The 23,240-nt window shown below is 51.6% G+C and overlaps 1 protein-coding gene across 17 annotated transcripts in view; it reads right to left on the reverse strand.

Annotated features, from left to right (window-relative positions):
- Positions 1–23,240, reverse strand: part of EHMT1 (euchromatic histone lysine methyltransferase 1) — a 114,982-nt gene that overhangs the window by 58,494 nt on the left and 33,248 nt on the right. For 13 of the 17 annotated variants that reach the window (XM_062640282.1, XM_062640287.1, XM_062640288.1 and 10 more), the window contains one exon: positions 1,361–1,448. In XM_062640282.1, the coding sequence (XP_062496266.1) occupies positions 1,361–1,448 (88 nt within the window). Of the gene's footprint in view, positions 1–1,360; positions 1,449–7,131; positions 7,316–10,849; positions 11,088–16,858; positions 17,003–23,240 lie in introns of those variants that run through there. The other 4 variants (XM_062640284.1, XM_062640281.1, XM_062640293.1 and 1 more) reach the window with 4 other exon arrangements.

The following is a 23,240-nucleotide window of genomic DNA, read 5'->3' on the forward strand; positions in this document are numbered from 1 at the left end:
CCACACAGTTCCCATTGTAGCACCCTTCTTTCCTCGGTAGCAGAACTGGATAATAAGCTGAAGTGGTTGGAATCCAAGCACCTTGTGAAGCCTCAAGACTCTTCCTGCGCAGGGAGGGTTCTCAGCTTCCCTTTCATACACAGCACCTGCTTTCAGTCCAAGGCACTCAAGACATACAAGGTGCAGAAACGTCTCTCTCCCCACCCTCCTCCTGGATTTTTACCTTCACAGACTCTTGACACTTACCTTAAGACCAACCAAGAGCTAAATAAACACCTTTATAGTCCTGAGCCAAGCAAGGATCAAGTGAGAGTCTCCTCCCAGAGCAACGTGACCTCCCACTGGCACCTCAGACTTGGGCTCCCAGAGCAGAGGTCTGGTGCATGCATGTGTCAGCAGCAGCACTCACGTGCTCCCAGTTAATATACAGGCACCGTGGCCTGGCCACATCTGAGGCAGCATTCAGTATTTAGTCTGTTCTGAGCTTTACTAACTAAAGAAATGGCAAAACATTACGCTGGAGAGAAGAGAAAGGAAGAGCAATGCTGTACTACACACATCTGAATTAAGTCCAAAATTGTGTTGTTAGCTAAGACAAGGTATTCTGATGGGGCCAGTTCAGTGCTTTTCTAATGCTCTATTATGGAAAAGAGAACAAAAATACACCAAATCCCTGCAGAGCTATCACAAGTAACTAGTCAAGGAATAATAGAGCCATGGAAAGAAAGGAGGGGGCTGCAGAGATAAAGTGCGGTGGGTTTTTCTTTTCCCTAATCCCATTGACACATTTATTAAGCCCTCGGATTTGTGTGCATGCAACTCCCAGCCAGCCACACAGGAAAGATTTCGCCAAGTTAACATGTGCTGCATCCTGCAAATGAAAAGCAAGAAGAAACAATGCAGCAGCCATGAAGCATCCCACAACAGCACAAAGTGTGGAGGGCCCTAACCCCACCAACCACCCTGCAGCCATCAGTGCCTGGTCTGGAGCAAGAAAAACCCAAGGGAAAACAGAAAGTTCACTTGACTAGAGGGAGGAAAGGGCCCGGTCATCATGTGGCAGGATCAGAGTTCAGTTCAAAGCAGTCATTCACAGGAGGTTCAAAGTAACTCCTTTGTGCTTCACAGCCACACCAAAGCAGAAGTGACAATCAGCGATCAGTCATTAAGGTGGGTGGCGATGGAAGGACTGAAAAGCCAATTTGCCATCTCCTGGGGAAGAGCCCTGCTCAGATAAACACAGAACTGTTTGGGGCAGCACACCCAAGGGACAAAGCCCATCTCCTCGCCCCCAGTTTTGTTCCCATCACAAGCCAACCTCACCAGCAAGGTCTGGCCCTCGACCGAGGCAGGTGCTCACCTTCCTCTTTGTTGTTGGTGATATCTTTCAGCAGCTCAGTCTTCATGCAGGCGTCTTTCCTTGGCTCTGCCTTACTCAGCACTGTTCGCTAGGGATGGGGAAGGGGGAGGGAAAGAAATGGGAAAGAAAGATCATGGTTTAACTCAATGTTCATACACAAGCTGCATTGAAAAGAAGAGACGACCATGGACACATCCTGTTTACATGAGGGCAAACCTCGTTCTCCTAAGTAACGGCTACAAGGAAACTGCCACCAAGGCACAGGTCACAGACATGAACTGGCAGCTCATCCCCATGAGGAGCAGAGGGGCTTCGTGCTGCACCCGGGCCAGGACCTCGCAGCTCAGTGTGGTTCAGATGCAGACAGATTCTCTACGTGTTTGGGAATCCAGCTGAGTCTGGCTGTGCAGGCATGGACTGAAATGGTCATGAAAGGCACAACAGAATCCCAGCCTGGTTTGTATTGGAAGGGACCTTAAAGCTCTTCCAGTCCCAACCGCCTACCATGGGTAGTGACACCTTCCACTAGAGCAGCTTGCTCCAAGCCCATCCAACCTGGCCTTGAACACTTGATCATCCCAAGGAGGTGATCCTTACTCCCCAAAAACTTCTTAGGTTTTAGGTGCGGGGAGGCTGATCTATCAAACTTGTCGCTCCACATCATTTAGCAACATTTACAGCCCATGGATGTTTTCAGTGTTTAGTTTTGGGGTTCTTTCCTAGTTCATTCAAACATAACTTACAGACTGCAAACCCTCAGCAAGCTCCAGCTCATCATTCATAACACTCATATATATTAAAGCTAATGAGCTCTTGTTTTAATTCTACAGAAAGGAATTCAGGTTTTTTTCCCCTCTTTTTTTTGTTATTTTCTTGTAAAAACAACCCACCTGCTCAACTCCTGCCTTTCACACACCTGAAGTCATGCTGCTAGGTCAGGTTTGCAGCTTTAAAACCCTCTTTTTTGACACGTCAAGACAAAAGAGCTACCAAAACCAAAGGAAAACGGTATTAAACCCCCCCAACACACATAGAAGGAGTCCTTTGACACAGTGCTCAGAGGACAAGCTGGTCTGAAAGGTGAAGATGGTGAGTGTAGAGGTGCTGTGCCCTGAGGCCAGGCTGGGCAAAAGGCAAACTGCACACTGCCAGTGTTGCAGAAGAAGAATGAGCCCAGGTGAAGCCAAGTGCTGCAGGCCCGCACAGAGCAGATGGTGCCTGCAGCCCTGCAAATCACAAGGTTTAAAGCACACTGAGTGATAAAGAAAGCGAAAGAAAACAACCTGCCCATCTCCTATAAGCAAGCAAAAAGAGATAAGACGCACACATGAAGCCCAGTGTATCAGCTCCAAAACCAGCCCCAGCAGCAGCTCGCCCTTCCCCACATGTTTGTCTGCATCTAGCAGGAGGGATGAGCTTTGATGTTGGCATTGCTATAACCAGCCACCCTCTCATCTGTGTTTCCTTGTCAGCTCAGCTGCAATACCAAGTACTGGCAAGTGCTGCAGTGTGGGGTCTTCCTCCACCCTGATTTTGGCAGCCCCCAGCTCCATGCAAGGCAAGGACAGCTCATCCAGAACCACATCCACATCTGGCTCACCCAGGACCATATCCCTGCCCCTCGGTGCCAGCAGCACCCCTCTATCATGCACCGAACATAGCAACACACAGCTGATGGAAGGAGGATGTGGCTGGGCACAGGGTCTCCACCGCCTGCTAAGGGCACCTTCAAGGATTGCTCCTCTAGCAAGGAGGAAGGTGGTTGTACATGGCTCCTGCCCTAGGCACAAGCAAACAGCAAACAGGCAAGTCTAGATGCTCCTAGCAAGAGGGAACTTATGCCCCGAGCTCACCAGCTTCAGACACAGACCAAAACTCAAACTGCAAGCATCTGAAACCTCAGCTGACCAGACAGCCTCAAACAAAACATACCTGCAGCAGTGTCCAACAGCTTCCACCCAGGAATGATCATGAAAACACAGCCCAGAGTTTGAACACAGATAAGCTTCTTTTTATATATATTTGCTAAGCCAATAATATATATCCTTGCTGCAAACATTTGCTTGTAAAGCCTATCCCTCGTCTAGCCAGACTTCCTGTAAGCTGGGAATAACTTCATCTTCCTCATGGACTCACCCCGCTGCAAGACTAACGCAAAGAGACCTGCAGAGAGATGGGGCTCAAGCACAGCCCCATGGCTCCTACCCATGGGCACCCAGGCCCCTGCCACACGCAGCAGCAGCAAATGAAGGCCCCCAACCTATAAAGGGACCAGGGTGTTTTCCCAGCCTTTGCTGCAACAAAGAAAGGTTTTGCTACTCCTGCTGTTAAATTGACTCATTCTGGAAGCCCCGGGACTTGCAGCAGGTCACTGGAGCCATCTGATTCTATGTCTGCCTTTATTTCACCAGCAGTAACCCCACTCCACAAACCATCCACATTCTCCCCTCCTCAGAGGCGTTGCTGCTGCTCAGCCCATGATGCCTGAAGAAAAGCCACTGCTGGCACCCATCAGATCTCAGCAGACAACGACCACCCTCCCTCCTCACTGCACTGAGCAGGAGCTCCAGGCTGCCCCGGGGCCTGCCCCAGCAGCAGCAGCTCTCAAAGCCATGAAACCATCCCCTTTAGTCCTGGGAGAGTAGGTGGGTGCCAAGGCAAGGCCAACCCAATGGCACCCGATGGGCTCTCCTGTTCCTAGCTCACGGACACATCTCTCGCTAGCAGCGGCGGCGCCTTTACAACCTCCATGCCTTGCTCTGCAACAGACAAACAACTCAGCATCAAGGTAGAACATCAAATAAGAATTACAAATAAAAAGCCAGCTGGGAAGGTTGAAGCGTTTTGATCCAAAGGAAGCTACAGGAAACCCCTGTGAAGCGCTCGAAGCCTCTTCCACCCAGGCCAGCCTTTGCCTTCCTTGCTCCATCACCGCTCCCAGCACCAGGGGCACCCATCACCACGGGCAGCGCTGCCCATTCATCCCCACCAACCCACGGCTCCACCCAGCCAACTTAGCAGCAACTTCACGGCAATGTCAATACCTCCATTTGGGGGGGGGGGGGGGGGTGGGTGTTGGGGTTTGGGGTGGGTTTTCCCTCCCTGAAATCAGAGCGAGCTGCCCTGGCTGCTCCCACTCCCCATGCCCCAGCCGTCGCTCGGATTGCCAGGGAAATCCTATACCCACCCTCCCGCCGGGAATGCCGGCTCCTGCAGCAGCCCCAACAAAGCCAACTGCCAAGCACACGCTGCTTCACAATAAAAGTCTCACTCTCGCCATTTCTTTTTCCCTTTCTTCCTTCCCCCCTTTCCTGCAGCCGTCCGCCTCCATTCCCTCGTCCGCCTCCATTCCCTCGTCTGCCTCCATTCCCTCCCCAACCCCAGACTGATTATTAACCTTCGTGGCTGGAGAGCCTCCATGAGGAATAGACACCACCAGCAACGAAGCTTTAGCACCCCCCAACCCTTTCATTTTTAGGTTTTGAGGGGAAGAAAAGACTTATTGCACCTTAGGAAGGACCCATTCTGGCTTTAAAAGCAACGAGGATCCAAGCAGAGGAGCTTGTGCTGGTTCAGTTTTAGCTCTGTTTACACGAAAACAGGCTTCCTCTCCTCCACGAGGTCTTTGGAGGGGATGGAGGACAGGTCAGACCAGCCAAGGAAAGGCTCTGCAGTTTCCAAACGCAACCAGAAGCTACAGTGGTGCCTTTAAAACAAAAAGAGCCCACCAAAGGAAAAAAAAAGAAAAAGAACAAAGCTGGGAAACAGAGTGAGCTTTCTCAGCCTCCTCCTTGCCATTTTCATCGTCATCCAGGTGCCCTTCGCAAGGATCCAAACAGGTTTTATAGGCAAAGACAACGCATGCACAGCAGAACTCCAACGTATCACAGCTTACCAAGCCCAAGAGACCAGTGCGTTGCCCCATGAAGCAGAGCTCTCTCCAGGCAGCGCAGGAAGAGCGGAGGTTGATGTGCAAAGATGTCTGCCTTCACCAGGGTCTTTTTATTCTTTGGTCTTAAAACTCAGCCGTTGGGGAAGCCGGGGCTGTGCAGCAGCGCTGTGCTGATCGTGCAGCCACAGCAGGTTGAGCTGGCAGGGCTGGGAGCAGGAGGACCCCTCTGAAAGGCTGCTCGCTCCCACCCAGGGCACCAACACATCCCCCTGCACACCAGTGGGATGGATGGGACCGATGCTGCCCGGCCCACGAAAGGCTTCAGCCTGGAGCTGGACACAACCAGGCACTGCAGCACTGGGGTATGTACCCCAACACCAGCCCCCCAGCAAAGCTCCCACCAGCCCTGCAGCAGGGCAGGATCCCACCTTCCACGCAAGGTTTGCAAGGCAAGGTGGGAGGCAAAGCCCTCAGACAACGATGCAACCCCAGCACCAGCAGATTCCTACTGATTTCTTTCCTCTTCTAAAACAAAATAAGTAACACAACCCAAACCAACTTGCTCATAATAACCTCTGCCTTAATTGAAGACAAACATTCGGAGTTAATTATATAGGAAGTAACGCCTAAGAAAATGCTTGTAGAAGGAGTGTTCCTTGGGCAGGCACGTGCAGGCTGCCCACTTCAGATCTCGGCTCTGCTTGGGTCCTGCAGTGCATGAGCAAGGCCTGGGATCACTGCTCATGGCGATGCTGACCACGGGCCTGTCACTGGATGCAGCAGAAGCATTTGATCTGGAGAAGGAAGGAAACAGCCACCAGCACACCTGGCCTACAATGCAGTCACCAGCCTCAAAGCTCCCTTTTTTCCTTAGGTTAAGGTCACTTCCCTATAAACCCCATGCAATCATGTGAACATGGAATTTTATCTGCAGCTCACAACAAGCACTGCCCTCAGCCTGAAGTCTGTCCCCCACATCCAATTCTTTGCCGTTCCTTTGTCTCCTGAATTCCTTTCATCCAGCCCCTTTCTAAGAGGCACGAAGCATTTCCTTCTCAACCCCCATGCCCTCGCTCCTCTTCCAGCCGCACAAATCAACTCCCGAAACGGGGAAGCGTTAAGAAACGAGGCGCAAGTCCCTGCATGCAACAGCCGGGAACAAGGAGACACGTGCATGGAACACAACAGGACTTAAAGTGGCTTCTCGGAAGCCAGCACAGCCCTCAATGGCGTGCAGGCTTCAGGCCAGGGGGGCTCACAGAGCCCAGGCCCTCCTGTAAAGAGATTGATTTATGCTTCCTCACTGCTTGCACACTGGGAAGCGTCGTCCCCATCTAGCTGTGTCCCAGTAGAGTTAAAGCAACTTGTGTGTGCAGGCAAGTGTAAATCCAGAGCAGACAAAGGCATCTCCTCCTGCCACGGGCTGAGGTTAGCAAGGAGTACAGCTGCTGCCTGCCTTCTCCTACCACCCGTGAGGGGAGGGGGGGGAAGAAAACCCTAACGTGGAGACCAACAGTCATCACCACGTCGAGCAAAAGCAAACCAGCCAGTTCAGAATCACCCATTCCCCTGGAAGGCTCAGCCTGGATACAACCGGAGCTCCACGAGGAGCCTGGAGCAAGCCCCCATCGAGGGGGCTCAGGCACCTCTTCAGCCTCCACGCTCCTCTTCCTCCCACCCCTAAACCAACCGCAGCCAAAAGCAGGTCCCTCTCCGCCTGGGTCACCTCCAGCCATCGCGAGGCCAGCAGCGAGGCAGCGATGCCTGCGAGCTGGAGCAGTAGATGTGGGAAAGGAGAAGGAAAAAAGAGACAAATAATCATAAGAATAAAACTTTCACCCTCGGGCCTGTCCCTCTAATAACTACAGCCAAACCTCACCAAGGCTTTACTCTCCTGGAGGGTGAGAAAGCGACACAGCGCTGCCCAGCACCCGAAGTCCTAGAGGTGGGAGATGCTCACACGCTCTCCTCCATGGCCTACGGGCTTCGTCCCCGGCGTGGGGCCTGGTTTTTCTGCTCTGTCATTAAGAGTGGAGCCTGGTCTTTTCCTTCAATCCCAAGAATTGCTCTGAATTAGATCATCTCCCTGGCTCACCTCCCCCTGCAGGCTGCTCCCGAGCATGCTCAGCGCGGCCGGCGCTGCCATTTCATAACCGCATTGTTTACAGGCACACGCTGACCTGCCATCTTTTGACAGGAGCAGGGGAGCGGGCGCGGGCTCCCGACCCCGGCCCCTCCTCACGGGGACCCACGTTTTGGGAATGGGAAGTTGCAAAAGGCTGGGAAGTAGCAGCCCGTGGGCTCCTGGTGCTGGGTGTGATGCTTATCCCTTGCCTTTCTCTCCTTTCCCCTCCTGATCCAGGTCAAAATCCACCTGCTCTGGAGGGAGAAGTTAACCCCTTTGAGGGCTGGGGGCACTCGGGAGGAGAGGTCTCGCAGAGCTCGATGCAGATTGCCAGCCATGATTTTTAGCTTCTTCGAATCACAGGCGTGCTTCGATGGCACCTAAAAATACAACCCCCAGCCCAGTCTGCCATCCTCTGTCAAGCCTTCCTCTGCGAGAGAAAGGCTTGGAAACACGGTATTCCCCATGAATAAACAAGTTGGCTTAGTCCCAGCACTTACAGTTTTCTCCTTTAAATGCAAACCAAGAGTATTTTTGCAGGCACACAGGAAAATGAGGAGGGAAGGAGGGGAAAAGTTCCTCCTTTAACACCAAGAGCTCCATGAACAACCTTGCAAGGTGGCTCCGATCCCCTCCCCTTTCCAGTCCTCTCCCACTCCGCACCCATCAGACAGGTGAAAGCAGCCCTGAATTATGACAGAGAGAAAATGCCAGAAGAGCCGGAGGTTTCCTCATCCTTGGAACAAGGACAAGTTGTGAAAAGCTTCTTTTGCAAGAGGCACTCTGACACAGCATGGCAGCGGTGCGGGGAAGACACTTGCACATCACATCTTAACCCCCACTGCCTCGACCCTTCTCTACCGCATCCACCAGTCTTCCCCTCCTGATGGGGGCTGAAGGGAAGGGATAAACCCATTGCCTGCATTGGGGGAAGGAAGATGGTGCGATGGATCCCAGGATGTATTTTTAAACAGCTTGCTCTACACTCTTTCCTCAACATTTTGTCTTTCTTTTTAAGACTCCTTCCCAACTAGCTCATACACTGTGAGCTTCGCTCCTGCTGCTTCCCTGACTACTGTAAACCCTGGCAGACAGCACTGCCCATCCTCCCCCTCTGCCCCCCTACACCACCACACAGCAAAACCAGACATCTCCTCCTCTACCCAAGAGACCCAGCAGCTCACACAGACACGGGGAGGGATGGATCCCCTAAAGCAAACACAAGGGGACATAAGGGTCTCCTCTGCAGAGAGGGGTGGGTGTCAAAGCTTGGAATTCACAGCAGTCCCAAATAAGTGGCTGGAAAGGGCAGCTAAGGAGTATAAATTGGACGTTCATTTCCGAATCACTGCCATTCCATGGCACTGCAGGACCATATGGTGCGCCGAGCCTCGTGAGCGGGGAGCGCGCGCTGTCGGAGCCCCGAGCTGTTTGGCTTGAACCTAAAGCAAGGTAACTCTCCCACTGCGGCAGTTCCTCAACTGCTCAGCTCCAGGAGCGGGAAGGGGAGAAGGAAAAACTCCAGGGAAAAGCAGCAAAAGGCCAAGCAGCAGGAATCAAGCGAATCCTCCCACAAACCAACTGGCCTGGAAGGTGAAGCGCCTTAAAACTCCTTGTTTACCTGCATGAAATACCCCCCTGCCATGGCAAGGGATGCATGCAATCCTTCGTCAGGAGACAGCACCACATGGAGGAGGTCAGGGGCCCAGACCCAGGACAACCACCGTAGCCTGATGCCACGTCGTGGGCCTGATCCTCTTCCTGCCAGCCCCAGGGGTTCTCTAACAGGGGGTGAGGAGCAGAAAATACATCCCATGCGTGCTACAGAGCCCAGTTCTGTCCCAAGTGTTGTGGAGAGGAGGGGAAGGACTCGTGCTGGCACTGAAAACTCAGTTAAAGACATGAAGGGGAGAAAACCCAAGACCTGAAAGCCCCACTCTGGGGCTCTTAACCCTTGCTGAAAAGCAGCGCCAAGTCCAGCCCTTGGGTTTCTTTCTTGCCTCCAAAGTAGGTCAGGCTGTTCAGCGTCTCTCTGCAGATGCTTTCAAAGGGCATCAGCGCAGGAACAGAGCACTGGGGTGGTTTTGGCTGCTGTCACAGCAGTGTCACCACCACAGGAGCACACACTGCACACCTCCCTCAGCATGGTTTTGGTTGCCTGTTTCCTCAGCCTTCATCAAAGCCAAAGCATGCTTTTTTTTCCCTTGGATAGGAGCTGATCAGGCAGCACATCAAGGCCTCTGCTCCTCACTGTGCAAATGAAATCTCATTTCTCTCTTCCTGACTTCCTCCGATGCCTTTTCCTGTAGCACACATCTTCTGGATGACAAACAATGAGAGTATTTATAGTCCAGCGGAGACACGATGGATATTTAGATCTGGTATCACAGATTGCCCTGTAAGCTCCTTAATCTTTTAAACACCACCTTCATGTCTCACTCCTCCATTGAAAATCCAATGTTGCGTCCTCATGGCAGCTTCAGGGGTCTCCCTCGAGCACAGCGTGAGCTTGCCTGTGTTCTGCCCAGACCCCTCAAGGCTCTGGGACCTCCAGTGTCCCACCGAGGCCTGTGGCAGCCAACAGCGCACGTAACACAAACGACAGCACAAGCACAACAACAACAAAGAGCACGGCAGGGCCAGGGGCTGAATTTTAGGCAACATGTAAAATAAGCTGCAGACGCGGGCCTCGTGCCATGAAATCAACCACGGAGGTTTCGGTTTAATCAGCTGTTCCCTCGGATCGCAAGGGAACTGGTACCAACAAACAGGAGAAAAGAAGAAAGAAGGGAGGAACCACCCCAAAACAAAAAGCATTGTTTCGTCCTGGTAAAACAAAGTCCTCTCCTACCTCCACCCGAAGAAGAGAGCTTGATGCAAGCAGGGGTGCTCAAAGGAGACCTAGCGAGGAGGTGCCATGTGGCCACAGGCCCTCTCTTCCCCTTTTGGAGGTTCAGCCTTCGAGCAGCTCAGACACCCCAGGCTTTGTTCTTGTTGCTGACAAGAGCTGCAAGCAGGGAGGGCTCCTGGGAGGGATTTCCAGAAACTTCCCACTTTCAAAAATAAAGGCACCAAAAGCCCCCCAAGCGCAAACCCCCCAGCCCCAGACCAGCCTCCCCACCCCACAAGGCAAATAAAAGACCACGTGGACGCGAGGAAACAAAGCCCGAGCATTCCCAGAGCCAGGCAACGCCGGATGCTGCAGTCCCCAAGAGCCCAGGGCCCAGTGCTGGGCAGCAGTGACCCAGCCAGCCTCCATCAGCCTGCTCCATCCTGCTCCAACCTCCTCTGCCTGCTCCCCCCGCGCACGGGGCAGTTAAACCAATGTCCCTGGAAACAACTAAACGCCTAACCCCAGCCATGATTCCCCACTCTGCCTTCCTCCTCTCCAAGGCTCCAGCTCCCCACCGGGAGGGAGCCAGCCTGCCTGCTCCAGGGAGCCGCTGTCTGCAAGACGTGGGCCCTGCGGTACCTGCGGACATCTGTGGTCTTCTTCTGGTGAAGACTCAAAGAGTTGCATATTCCAGATCCTCATGAGCAGTGATTCAGTTTCTGCTCATGTGATAGAAGCTCCCTCTACAGAGTGAGCATGCCCAGAGGAGACCATTTCACTGCTCCCTCCAAGCTGCAGCCATTTCACAGAGAACCTGCCGGCTCCAGGGCGTCCATTGGAGCGCGATCAGCCCGGGCATCCCGGGGACGCACCGGGAACGCCGATCATCTGTCACCCCTCTGACAGGGTGCCAGGCCTCAAACCTGAGCACTCGCCTGAAACAAAGAGAAAAGCCTTTTAAACCATGCAGCGAGGTGTTCTGTCTCAGTGGCCTTCAAGAGTAGCCCTCGCTCGCAGGGCAAGGAGAGGCAGAAGGGACAGGGAGGGATGCTCCCGTGATGATTTTGTTCTGCTTAATAAAGCGCCCGACCTCTAAGCACTAGGATGAAGGCACATGGGTTAAACGGCTTCAATAATGCAGTGTCCAACTGCAAGGGCATTCGAGACCCAGTCTGCTGAGCTGAACAGGAGCTATTTGTCATTTTGGAGCTTAATAAGACAACCTGACCTGGTACAACCAACCTTAGAAGGGTATCACAAGCACAGTCATTAAAGAAGGGGGGGAATGGGATGAGGGGGGAAAACCCCAGTACAGGGATAGTGCGCTCCTAGGTGCTCCGAGCTCAGCCTATGTCAAACCATATGATGCAGCTGGCCCAGGCAGGGAGATGGGAAGAAGGAATTGGAGCTTCAAAATAAAAGCAGTTTGCCTCTGTTCGGCTCCACAATTGAGCCTCAGCTCTTGGCAAGCTCCAGGATCTGCTCAAGCTCCCAGTAAAACTGCCAGCGCCACTCGCAGAACATCTGTAAGCAGCCATGGGCTGGAAGGGGTTCAAGAGCAAGATGGGTGTTTACCGGAGGCAGGAGCTGGGTGTCTGATGGAGAACCTCCCCCCGGAGCAGAGGCCAGGAGGAAGAGGAAGCTCAGAAAGGGCCGGTGGCACCACCCGCGTGGTCCTGGCCAAAGGAAAACTCTCTGCAGAAGAGTGAGAGCACAAAAGGCACTTCTCTTTAAGGCCAGAACGCAAATGAAGACGAGCTGGGTGCAATGTGCTACAGTGGGCTGGGGGAGCAGGGAACAGCCTGCACTGTAGGGAGAAAAGAAGCCATTGAAATCCATAGTGAGGGCTGGGGAGCACAAGGGTTTTGTTTGTCCCACTCCTTGCAGCAGAAGCAGGCAGGTAAACTCAGACCCTACACACAGGCATGAAGCCATGCCCTGTGCTGCTCTACACATCCCCTCCTCTGCTGAGCATTGCCGGAGCATGGAGCATGTCCTGCCATCAGAGTGCTGCGGGCTGGGAACAGCTACGAGCCACGCAATCTCCATCCCAAGCGGTGAATTCACCGCCATGTCCAGGCACACTTGCAAAGTGGCAGCAGTTAAATGAGCACAAGAGATGGCTATGGAACTTCCTTGGCTAGGAGGACACCTTTTCCCTCCACACTCTGGAGAAGTTTCATACTAAACAGTTAAAACACGGCTAAATCGAGATGACTGAAACGCACAGGGAAGGAATATCTGAGGTGACAGTATAAAGCAAGGATCTCTCTTTCACCCACTGGCGTTTTGTTTGATGTAAATCTCAAGTTTTAATATACACAAAATGAGATTTTCCTGGCTTTGCTATCAGTCACTAAGAGGTGCAGGGGTAACTCATTCAAATTTGAAAATCCCCAAACGAAAGCAATTCCAGCTACACAAGTTGCATTACCCACTGCATCAAAAGATAACTGTAGCTCAAACCAAAGACGGCTTTAAAAGTCAACTTGTGCCCTTCCTTGCAGCATGAAATGACCAAGCTTTCATCAAAACCCCAGGAAAAAACCCAAAGCTCTTAACAAGAGCAGTGTCAACAAACCACCACAGCCAACATCCCCTTTCAGAGGCAGAATAACCCCCGAGACCCACTGCAGCCTCCCAAGGGCAGCCTTCCCCAGTGCATCTCAACACTAGACACGTTTTCACTGCTGAGGTTAAACACACTCTGCAAGCAGAAGCTACCAGAGACGCTGTTCACATCTCACAGCCATCCGTGACAGCACTAAACGCTGTTTAAAACCCACACAAGAAGCAAAGCTGATCAGGGCATTGCAGCTGCTTCACCAGCCAACTGGTGCAAAGCAGTCAGCATCGGACCAGCATCTCTGCACTGCATTTGCAGGGGATGCTTGTGTGTTCATTAAGAAGACCTTCAATTTATGCCATCCAAAGAAAGAAGCTTCCAGGGCAGAGTCACTCCTGTGCCCAAGCAGGGTCCATGGGCTGTTGGAGCGGTGCCTCCTGCCCCAGGGCCCCCAGCACCCATCTCCCCCATCTTGCAGGGGCTGGGAGCTGCACAGGCTCTTTTCTAACCAACTGGTTGCAGACCCATCTCCAGGCTGGACAAGGAAGCTGTTTTGCTCATGATGTAGGTTAAGAACATGCCCCATGAAGCTTTCCCCCTTAAGTGTCCCAAGTACTCTCCAGCAGTTTCCCCACCAAGCCAGAACGAGCCAGCAGAGCACCCCCCTGTCAACATCTTCTGCAGGGACCATACAACCACAAGGCATTTCTACGCCAGAGCTCTCTGGTCTCCACTCTCCAACTCAAGGCTCAAATATCCCTTTCAGCAAGCTCCCATTTTCAGGAGGAAGGCAGCAGCACAGGCACCTCCCTGCACAAAGGACACTGGGTCCCTCAGGGCTCTTGCCTCATTCCCACGTTATGTATGGCATTTTCAGAGCTCCCTTGCAGAGGCAGCACAAATGGAAGAAAAGGGGAGATTTCTCTTCCTATACGAAGAACAGTATTTAGCCCTGCAAAATACAGGCAGTTTTCCTTATTTCCATCAGGCTCCTCTTCTTCCTGACCCTCGAGTTGCTCAATCTGAAGCTCCCTTTCAGCCTCCTCAGGAGCAATCCCAAAAGCACAACAAGCTGAAGGGATGTTCAATGGAAAGAAGAACATTTCTGCTGCAATCCTGATTGCTTCTGCACTGCTGTGAACCAGTGAAGCACTCCCCAGCTCCGCCACAAGGCAGTCAAATGCCTCCCTTCCCTCCTCAGCCATTACAGACAACATTTCTTAACCAGAACATCCCGGGACACACCAAGTGTCCTCAGCATCCTCCAAGGGAGCCCAAATGTCCGCCTCCAGGCTCAGACAACAGCCTGGAAGGAGCAGGCAGTCACCAACGCACACTTGGACTGACAGCTTTCGCCACCTTTCAAACCCGGCTTTTTTCCCTTTAAGTTTCCAAGCCTTCCTCCCCCTCCTCTCCCCAGCAAAGTTGAAAACTGCTTTGACTTAATAGGAAACATGCAGTGTTCCCTGGGAGGCTGCACTGAGTACATGGCACACACCAGGAGGAAGGGGAAAAAATGGAGAAAAGAAAGAAAGAGAGACTGTGTTGCGACAGACCCTGGGATGAGAGCTCCCTGGGAGATGTTGCTATGTTTTGATAGGAATATGCATTGAGTATTTCATTTACAGGGCAATCCTAGCACTTTATTTAGAAGCATATTGGCCAGACAGCTGTAATTTAGAACATACTGTATTCCTAACAGTTCCCAATTAGAAACTCCTTCAGCTTTAACTTTCAGTAACCACAGCTCCTTCTATTTTGGAAATCTGAAAACACCATTGCTCCCCTTCAGTCAGTTATCACATATCAAGAGCTTCTACTGTACTAACACAGCATTCCATCTCGGAAAGAGGAGCAGGCTCATCCCTTTAACCACCCTCACTGTTTGCTCCACAGAGAAATGTCTTCCTGTTTGAGTTTGGGGACAGTGGATGGGGTGGGAATCAGACCCAGGTCAGCACAGAACCATCCTGCTTGTTCCCAGTCTTCTGCTCCCATCCGATCCTGCTCCTGCTGCAATGGGAATGCCGGAGATCCTGCCAAGAAGCCTCACATGTTCAATGTGTCCCTGCTCCTTGACCTCACACCTTCTTGGTTTTAAGGATTAGGGCATTCACGTGAAAACAAGCAAGCTCTTCACTGGAGGAGAATCAATGCGCCATGGTGTATCTCTCCCCAGACATGGATTCACCTATGAAGCACCGCAGTGGATGGCTCTACAAGGAATTCTGCTGACGTTATGCAATTTCTTCAAGGAACAGAAGGAGCAAAGGAACTCTTTCAAAACAAAGCTCCTGCCTTCATGCAAACAGCACCAGTTAAGAGAAATAAAGCGAGCATGAAGTGTGTACAGAATGGGCTCTAAAGAGGCTGCTTTTCAGCAACTGCCATAAGGTGGCAGTGGGTCTTTAAGGCTACCTTACACCTTTCACACAGCACAATAGGAAATAATCACACCAGTGGTTTTCCAGCATCTGAAACCGTTTAAGTCAAATCTCTTCATCGAGAGAACCAGATCATAGATGAAAACTTGGGGCTGAGATCACCTCAACACCAGAGGCACACAAGGAGAAAAAGCCACCAGGATCCATTCTGCAAAGCCATAAATGCAGCTCCCATCTGAGCCAGAGAAAATCCAACCCTGATCCTTTCCATGTACAATTACAATGCCATTTCTTTTACATAAACACTCTCCTTTGTGCATTCATCCAACCCTAAATAAGCCAGCATCCATTAATGGGTAAGAGAAGTTCTGCATGACCAGTGAGCTGGGGCTCCGGCAGCCTTTTGTGCAGGGACCATAAAAGCCACACCAGTAAGCAAACTGGTCACCAGTGAGTGCAGGGCTGCCGTAGGAAACAGGCTCAGGAAACGCCGAGTACACAAGAAACACAGAACCAGGCAATAAACAGGCAAGTTACTAGAGGTAGGGAAGTGACTCCTCATGCAGATTGACCCAACTGTGTGAGACCGGCACCTGGGGCACAGCAATAAAATATCAATCCATGTTTTCTCTTTACCAGTCGCCCTGAACTGCACTGAGAAGCAGCCAGAGGTGCCCTGAAGGAAGAGCTGATACACAGGCTACAGATAGACCATGAGCAGAGATTCCTGTTAATAAAGTTAAACACAGTAACTTCATAATAGCAGAGTATTCACAGTGCCCTAAGCACAGCAAACCTCTTGCCTTACCTGTACTTACAGGCCAGGGTGGACACCCAGGAACACACCTCCCATAGGAGACAGGGTCTGCGAGGGCCGAGCCTCACGGCCGACGTCTCCCCCCTGCTCCACACGAAGCCAGATCTTCCCTGCACCTCACTCATCCAAACCTTGAGAGCCAATGTAAATGTTTTATTGGCACTTCCCCATGCCGCTTGCTTGTACAACGAGTCAATCGGCTCACGCAGCACATACCTGCTGGCGTGTACACAGTCCTTGGGAAAAGCTGGCAACTACAGGTGGAATCCAACAGCCCACCCCACAGGACCCCCTTTTCCTTCCCCCCAGCCCAACATGCGAAACCCCTGCAAGAAGCACACAGGATGCCCCAGCCAAAGGAATAAACCCATCCCTATTCCCTGCTCGCCTTGCCAGTTTGGAGGACCTGGTGTGGCAAGGTTTGCCTGCAATCCTTGGAATGCAAAATAAGCCCAAAAAAGGGAGTTTGCGTGTGACATTCTTTCACCCTCCCACAGTCACAGCTCTGGGCTGGAACCGCGGCGCAGGTCCATGCCCTGCAAGGCTTCCCATTAATAACAATTAGTACCCGAGCGCGCAGCCCACGACGGAGAGGCGATCACATGCCTCCCAACATGAAGGCAGCTCCGGGCAGTCCCTCGCTGCCAGCCCTGCCTGCTGTCACTGTATGTCACCTCCCCAACAGTAGACAAGGCTGTTCTTTCCATAGGTTCCCCAGCCAGTAAAGGTCAGTGGTTTACAAGCCCTCCCCGCTGAGCCGCAGGAAGCGGTTTGAAGCCATCTCGTGTCAGTGGTTAACTATGCTGCTTTTGAATCAATTCCAACTGGTTTTACTTCCTCCGGTCTCCACGTTCCCCCGAGTCGGCTTGAGTTTGCCCTACCTCGGTCCCGGCTGCGGGGAGCTGCTGGGTTCCTTCCAGATCCTGACTCCAGGCCTATCACTCCTCCAGCCACAAATCCATCTCACTCCATGGGTGCAGCCTCCACCCCGGAGCATGCTCAGTACGGGCTGATCTCCAGCCATTTCAGAGCTTTAATGAAATGTAAGCAGAAGGAAGTGTCATTAGCAAGAAGCAAAAAACCAGAAAGGTGCGGGATTCATCCCGATCCGGCCAACCCTCCCATCCCCATCCTCTGTCAAGGAGGTGAAGCTCTTGCTGCAGGGATCACAGGCATTTTTAGGCAGCGAGCATCTCGGGTTAGAACAAAAGCCAGGAAAAGCCTGTCTCAAGGCAAGCCTTGTGCAAAGAAAAGGGAGCATTCCCAGTGCCACTCAGAGCAGACATTTGTCACTCGGGGCCTTCCACACGTTGCAATATTTTCATGAAATGCCATTAATATTATTTTCTACCCCCCCCCAACCCCCCCCCAATGGGCTTCAACTGAGCCTTTCAGCTCGCGATGCAAATAGTGCTCCCTTCCATCTTAAAGCTAAACCTACCCTACTCTACCCTCCATCACCTTGAAGGTTATTTTACCTCCACCTCCAAGTGAAAAAGCAGTATGAAAGAGGGGAAAAGAGGCTCAAGTACAACACACTTCATGCCTTGTTTTCCTAAGGAGCTGCATTGTAAGAGAGGTTTTTCACTACTCCATCACTACTCACCTCCTCAATGCAGTAAGACTGTTTCAAAGAGGAATTAATAGAGGATTTTTGTCTTTTCCAGTTTCCCAAACAACAACAATGCTGATGTCCATCGGGCTTTTTCACTGTGAGTGATCCGCACACGGAATGTGACTGTTCCTTAAAACCCTGTACTTCCCTATAGCTCCTTTGTACCACCCCAGCACATCCCTACCAGCTCACAGAACTACTGCAGAAAGCAAAGATAGTTGATGCAGAAGTAAAGCTTTGCAGGCCAAGGCAAAACCTGGTTGTTTAATCCCAAGGAAGGTTTAATGCATACCCTATTCCTCATGCCAGGCCCAGGCCATAAAAACCTCTACATGTTCAAATCCATTACTTTGTGGATGCTCATTTCCCATGCACACATGGATAATACATGGGTGGACGGTGTCTGTTTCAATGCTCACATTTGAATTCTTCCAAGGAAGATGAAGAGATGAACTGAATGAAGCGACTTTATCAACACAGCAGTTATGAACACATCAGGGTGACGGATGAAGGCCGAATCCCAGCTCTTTCCCTGCGCCAAGCTTCCAAGGTAATCACAAAACCGCCAGGAGCCTTTCTGTGCAGTGCAGTAAGCCAAGCAAAAGTCCAGACTCCCATCAGCCCACAGCATACTCATGTCAGATACACCATGCACACAGCTCAGCCTGCTGTTCTCCCATCTCCTGCCTGATGAATTCAGCCCACATCAACCCACAGCTTATAAGCAGATTATTTGGGGTACTGATCACATTTGGCTTCCCAACACCCAGCAGCCCTTCAGCATCAGGCACTGGTGAGCTGCATTTTACTAAAGCATTTTTGGAGCACAAAGGGACCCAGGGTAAATGAGAGTCATTTGGCTCAGGGAACATGTGCTCAGCTCCCCTCGGAGCGCTCTGTGTGCTGGAGCATCTCCCCAAGCCCCAGGCCCTGCAGCAGGGATGTTGTTTAGGGACCCCATTATCAGCACAGGATGCTCTTCTCCCCACACCACATCAGGCAACTCTGAGATACCACACGGTGCCTTCATCAAGCACGGATTGGTAAACCCTGCTGATAAACTCTGTTCTCATCCTCTCCCTTGCCTTTAAATCGGAGGTGGTTTAAAATACTACTCAGACCATACAATCCTGAGGCATGTCTGCTGGATCTGGAGTGTTTGCATCTAGCACAGCTCAAGCATGTCAAATTTGTTTCCTTGGAAACAAAGACCCATTTGCAAGCATTGCCTTCTTCCTTTTTTTTTTTTTTAATGCGAGGAAGCCATCCATACCTGCAGCTCTTGCTGATACAAAGGAATTAAAGCAGATTCACTTCCCAAGAAGGTGGGTAAGAGAATTATTACTGTATTTCACTAAGGAACAATTGGGCTTGCTGCACTAAGGGAAAACAGCACAGTTCATCACTGTTTAAAAACCCCTTTTTCCCTCAGTAGATACACATTTGAGGCATTTATAGTGTTTCCTTGGGGACAGGCAGGGAAAATGCAGCAAAGCAAGAGTCATTTGCTTACCTGAGACTAGGTACACTGGTTCCAGTGAAAGAACAATCTAAAGGGGAGATCCTGTATTGCTCCTACCACATCACTCCAAAAGGTGCCCTGGTGCAGCTCAAAACACATCTGCTTCCAACGCAGATTGCAGAGGTAACACCAGCTTAATGCAAAAGAAGCAATAACAACCTCTAGATAGGTTCTGCCTGTTGGAATCCCAACTTCTTCCCACCGAGGGCATGCGTTACGGCTTAGTGGGAAGCAGCCTCTCAATGTAGCTGTAACTCTTCTCCCAGGAGCTGTTCACATCACGCTGGAAGCAGTAAATCCTACAGTGATGACACACAACCTCTCTGAGAGGGCAAGGAAGAGGAGCGAGGGCAGCAAGTGTCAGAGCTGAGTTATCCATGGCCTCTCTGCAGGGGCAGGCAGAGCCTCCCCACTCCAGAGCCTTCATCAGGGATTACAAGAGCTCAGCACCTTTCAAACTCTGTCAGATATGAATCAAAGAACAGTTTGGGTGGAAAGGACCTTAAAGCTCCTCCAGCTCCAACCCCTGCCTCAGCAGGGACACCTTCCACTAGAGCAGCTTGCTCCAAGCCCCTGTGTCCAACCTGGCCTGTGTGCCAGCGCCTCAGCACCCTCACAGGGAAGAATATGGCATAAAATGGACACACATGAGAACAGTAAATGAAATCGTGGCTCCTTCAGCATGGTGTACTCATGCACAGTTCATTTCCCACCACGACTGGGCTGGGGCTGTGTTATAGTCTCTACTTCAGAAGACCAACTTCAGATCCAAGGGAGCAGACCCAAACCTTCTCTTGCTCCTGTTAGCATCACTGCATTAGAAAAAGCCAAGGGAGCTGCATGAACAGAAGCTGACAGGAGCAAGAAAAGCCTCCTTCCTCCACATGAAGGACAAAGCCTTGCGATTCCCTGCCACTGGAGAATCCCAGTCATTGCTAGAGCCAGTGCTAAAGCTGATGTGAACCCTGAATGCTTCACACTTCTGGAATCAGGTCTTGGACTCCAACGTACCAGATACTGCAATGAGGTTCAGAGCTTGCAGAGGTTCCAGAGAAGCTGTGGCTGCCCCATCCCTGGCAGTGTTCAAGGGCAGGTTGGACACAGGAGCTTGGAGCAAGCTGCTCTAGTGGAAGGTGTCCCTGCCTGTGGCAGGGGTTGGAACCAGATTGTCTTAAGGTCCTTTCCAGCCCAAACCTTTCTATGATTCTATGATAACAGTAAGTGGGTATGATAATTTCCACTTACTTGCCTCACAAGGAGGCATAGAACTTAATTTTGTTAACATTTTAAACTGAAGGATTCAAAATATAGCAAAACACTAGAAAAAAAAAACTAGAAAATGCTAAAATCTGATCAGTTTTAGTTTATGGCCATTGTTCCTCATCCTCTCACTAGGCATCACTGGAAAGAGTCTGGCACCATCCTGCTGGCACCCACCTTTGAGATACATGGATGGGATCCCCTCTCTGGCTGTTCTTCTCCAGACTAACCAGGCACAGCTCCTGTAATCCCTCCTCATCAGAGAGATGCTCCAGACCCCTGAGCATCCTTGTGGCCTCCACTGGACCCTCTCCAGCAGCTCCTTGTCTGTCTTGTACTGAAGAGCCCAGAACTCCATCAAAAGCATCATGGACCTTTGAAAGCTTCTCCTCATGCAGTGTTACCCAGAGAAAAGAGAAGCAGAAGTGCCTGGTCCTGGTTTGGTAATACCAGCAAGAACACAAAACTCACAGGCAGTAGGAAAAAGAACTAAATCTCAGTATTCTTCTTTTGCAAGAGGAACCCGAATGCTGGTCTTGATCACTGTTGGGCTTCAATGAAACCACGTCAAGTGCTGCCCAAGTCAGTTTCCTGTGCTTGAGCAGCTGTGTATGACATGTGCTTGGTAGCTGCAAGCTCTGGAGGTTCACATGAAATTGATTAGTGGCTGGATCATCCCTGTCACCGACTTCAAGAGATCGCACCAAGACAGCTCCTTCCTGCGTGCCTCTGATTAACAGCTCCTGCTGCACTTGGGGAACTGAATTTCAGCACTGCTTCCATGCACAAGCCAAGGAAAAGCAGCCAGACAGGATCTGGCCCTCCAAGAGGGATTTCCAGGAGTCCCTGCTACTCGGCAGCTGACAATATACAGCTAAGACACAACGAGTGTTGCACAGCATCACCGCGGCACGCTGGTTTCAGTCTGTGGGATGACCCTTCCCCAATGGGTGAGTCCAGTGAAGAGCTGCTGCAGCACCTCTCAGACATCACTTGGCCCTTTCCCTGCCTCCTCGGTGCTTTCAGCTCTCGTAACAGACCAACACTGATGTGGGAGCTGCAGCTCTGCCCTGCCAAAGCACCCAGGAGCCGCAAGGACCGGGCTTGCTCCTGACACTCATCCTCCAAACAGCCCCAGTGGACATGAACAGGACTCCTTGGAATCAGAGTCAACCAGGTTGGAAAGGACCTTTAAGCTCATCAAGTCCAGCCGTTCCTCAGCACTGCCAAGGCTACCACTAAAGACGCTCCAGGCCCGTCACCAGCTCTGTTGCCTTTCTCTGGACCCACTCCAGCACCTCAATGTCTTAAGTTTCCAGCCACAAACACCAGCCAGAAGAAGGGTTGAGGCTGGCTCCTCCCTGGCCCTGGACCTTTGCTCCCCTGCCCAGCTCACCCACTTGCTTTTGCAGAGGACATTTACAGCAATAACCTCCACCCCATTATGCCTTGCACTGTCACTGGCTTTCTTCCATCACAGATCATTAACAATCCTCATTTATCACCATGTAGCTATTCTCTCAATTAAAATAATAAAGGAAAATGCATTGAAGATGTAGAGGTTTCCTTTCTAAAAAACCCAAACTACTCCACAGGAAATCTGTGCTTTCTTGTAAAGAGGAAAAAAGTAAAGCATGGCTGAATTTGGAGCCCACCAACCTTGCACACTGCCTTTTTTACATCTGACAACAGGGACGCCTGAATGCTCTCAAGTCACACACAGGTACTGGCACCACAAGCCTGCTCCATGTCAGTTCCCAGGGAGGTGCTCATATTAACACAAGCTGCCACGCAACCACAACAGCCCCAAAACAAAGGGCTGCTAAAATACCCAACCACCCTCATTTTTACCCTTAAACCATGACCGAGGCACCAAAACAGAGCTGCTTTTGCAATGTGTCAAATTTAAAAGCAAAGAGCCCCCACGCCCCATTATAAACCCACACAGGAGGGATATTTTTGACATGCTCTATATTATGAATGTGTCCCAAGGCACCGCAAGCCCATTTGCCACCCGCTCCAGCATGCATAACATGAAGCCCTTCCTCGGCACAGCCGCATTTAAAGCAGAAGGAAAGGGGCCCCTGCCTTAGCACAAGGAATTTAACAACTGGGAGGGGGGAAATGAAACCATAATAAATAAATGCTCATCAAGGCAAAGCGCAGCTGCAGGCCAAGGCCTTACCTGTGGGGTGGGAGAGGTGCAGCGGGAGCAGCACCCTCAGCACACACGCTCCATGCTGCTGGAGCCAGCGGCGCAGGGTAAAGCTGCTGCGTGCAGCTCAGCCAGTTCAGAGGCATTTTGTCCATCCCAATGGAGTGGGGGATCAACAGTAAAAGCCTCTGAAGGCCAGGCTGGCGTGATGCATAGAGTCATAGAATCAACCAGGGTGGAGAAGCCCTTTAAGCTCATCCAGTCCAACCCTTACCGCAGCACTGCCAAGGCCACCACTAACCCATGGCACTGAGGCCTCGTCTCCACGGGGTGTGAACACTTGCAGGGACGGTGACTGCAGCCCTGCCCTGGGCAGCCTGTTCCAATGCCTGAGCACCCTCTGGGGCAGGAATTGTTCCTCAGCTCCATCTAAACCTGCCCTGGGGCAGCTTGAGGCCGTTTCCTCTTGTCCCATCCCTTGTTCCTTGGGAGCAGAGCCCAGCCCCTCCTGGCTCCATCCTCCTGTCAGGCACTTGTAGGCAGCGATCAGGTCCCCCCTGAGCCTTCTCTTCTCCACACTGAACCCCCAGGTCCCTCAGCCATTCCTTATCAGACCTGTTTGGCTGTGCTGGCTTTTAGATTCCCATCAAGGATTTGAGGAGGGCTAAAACAGCACATCCATGTGCTCTGCACCACGGGAGGTGACGATGA

Source organism: Pezoporus occidentalis, unplaced genomic scaffold (genome assembly GCF_034315485.1).
Source record: "Pezoporus occidentalis ecotype Australia unplaced genomic scaffold, CSIRO_AGI_Poc_V1 ctg64, whole genome shotgun sequence".
NCBI lineage: Eukaryota > Metazoa > Chordata > Aves > Psittaciformes > Psittacidae > Pezoporus > Pezoporus occidentalis.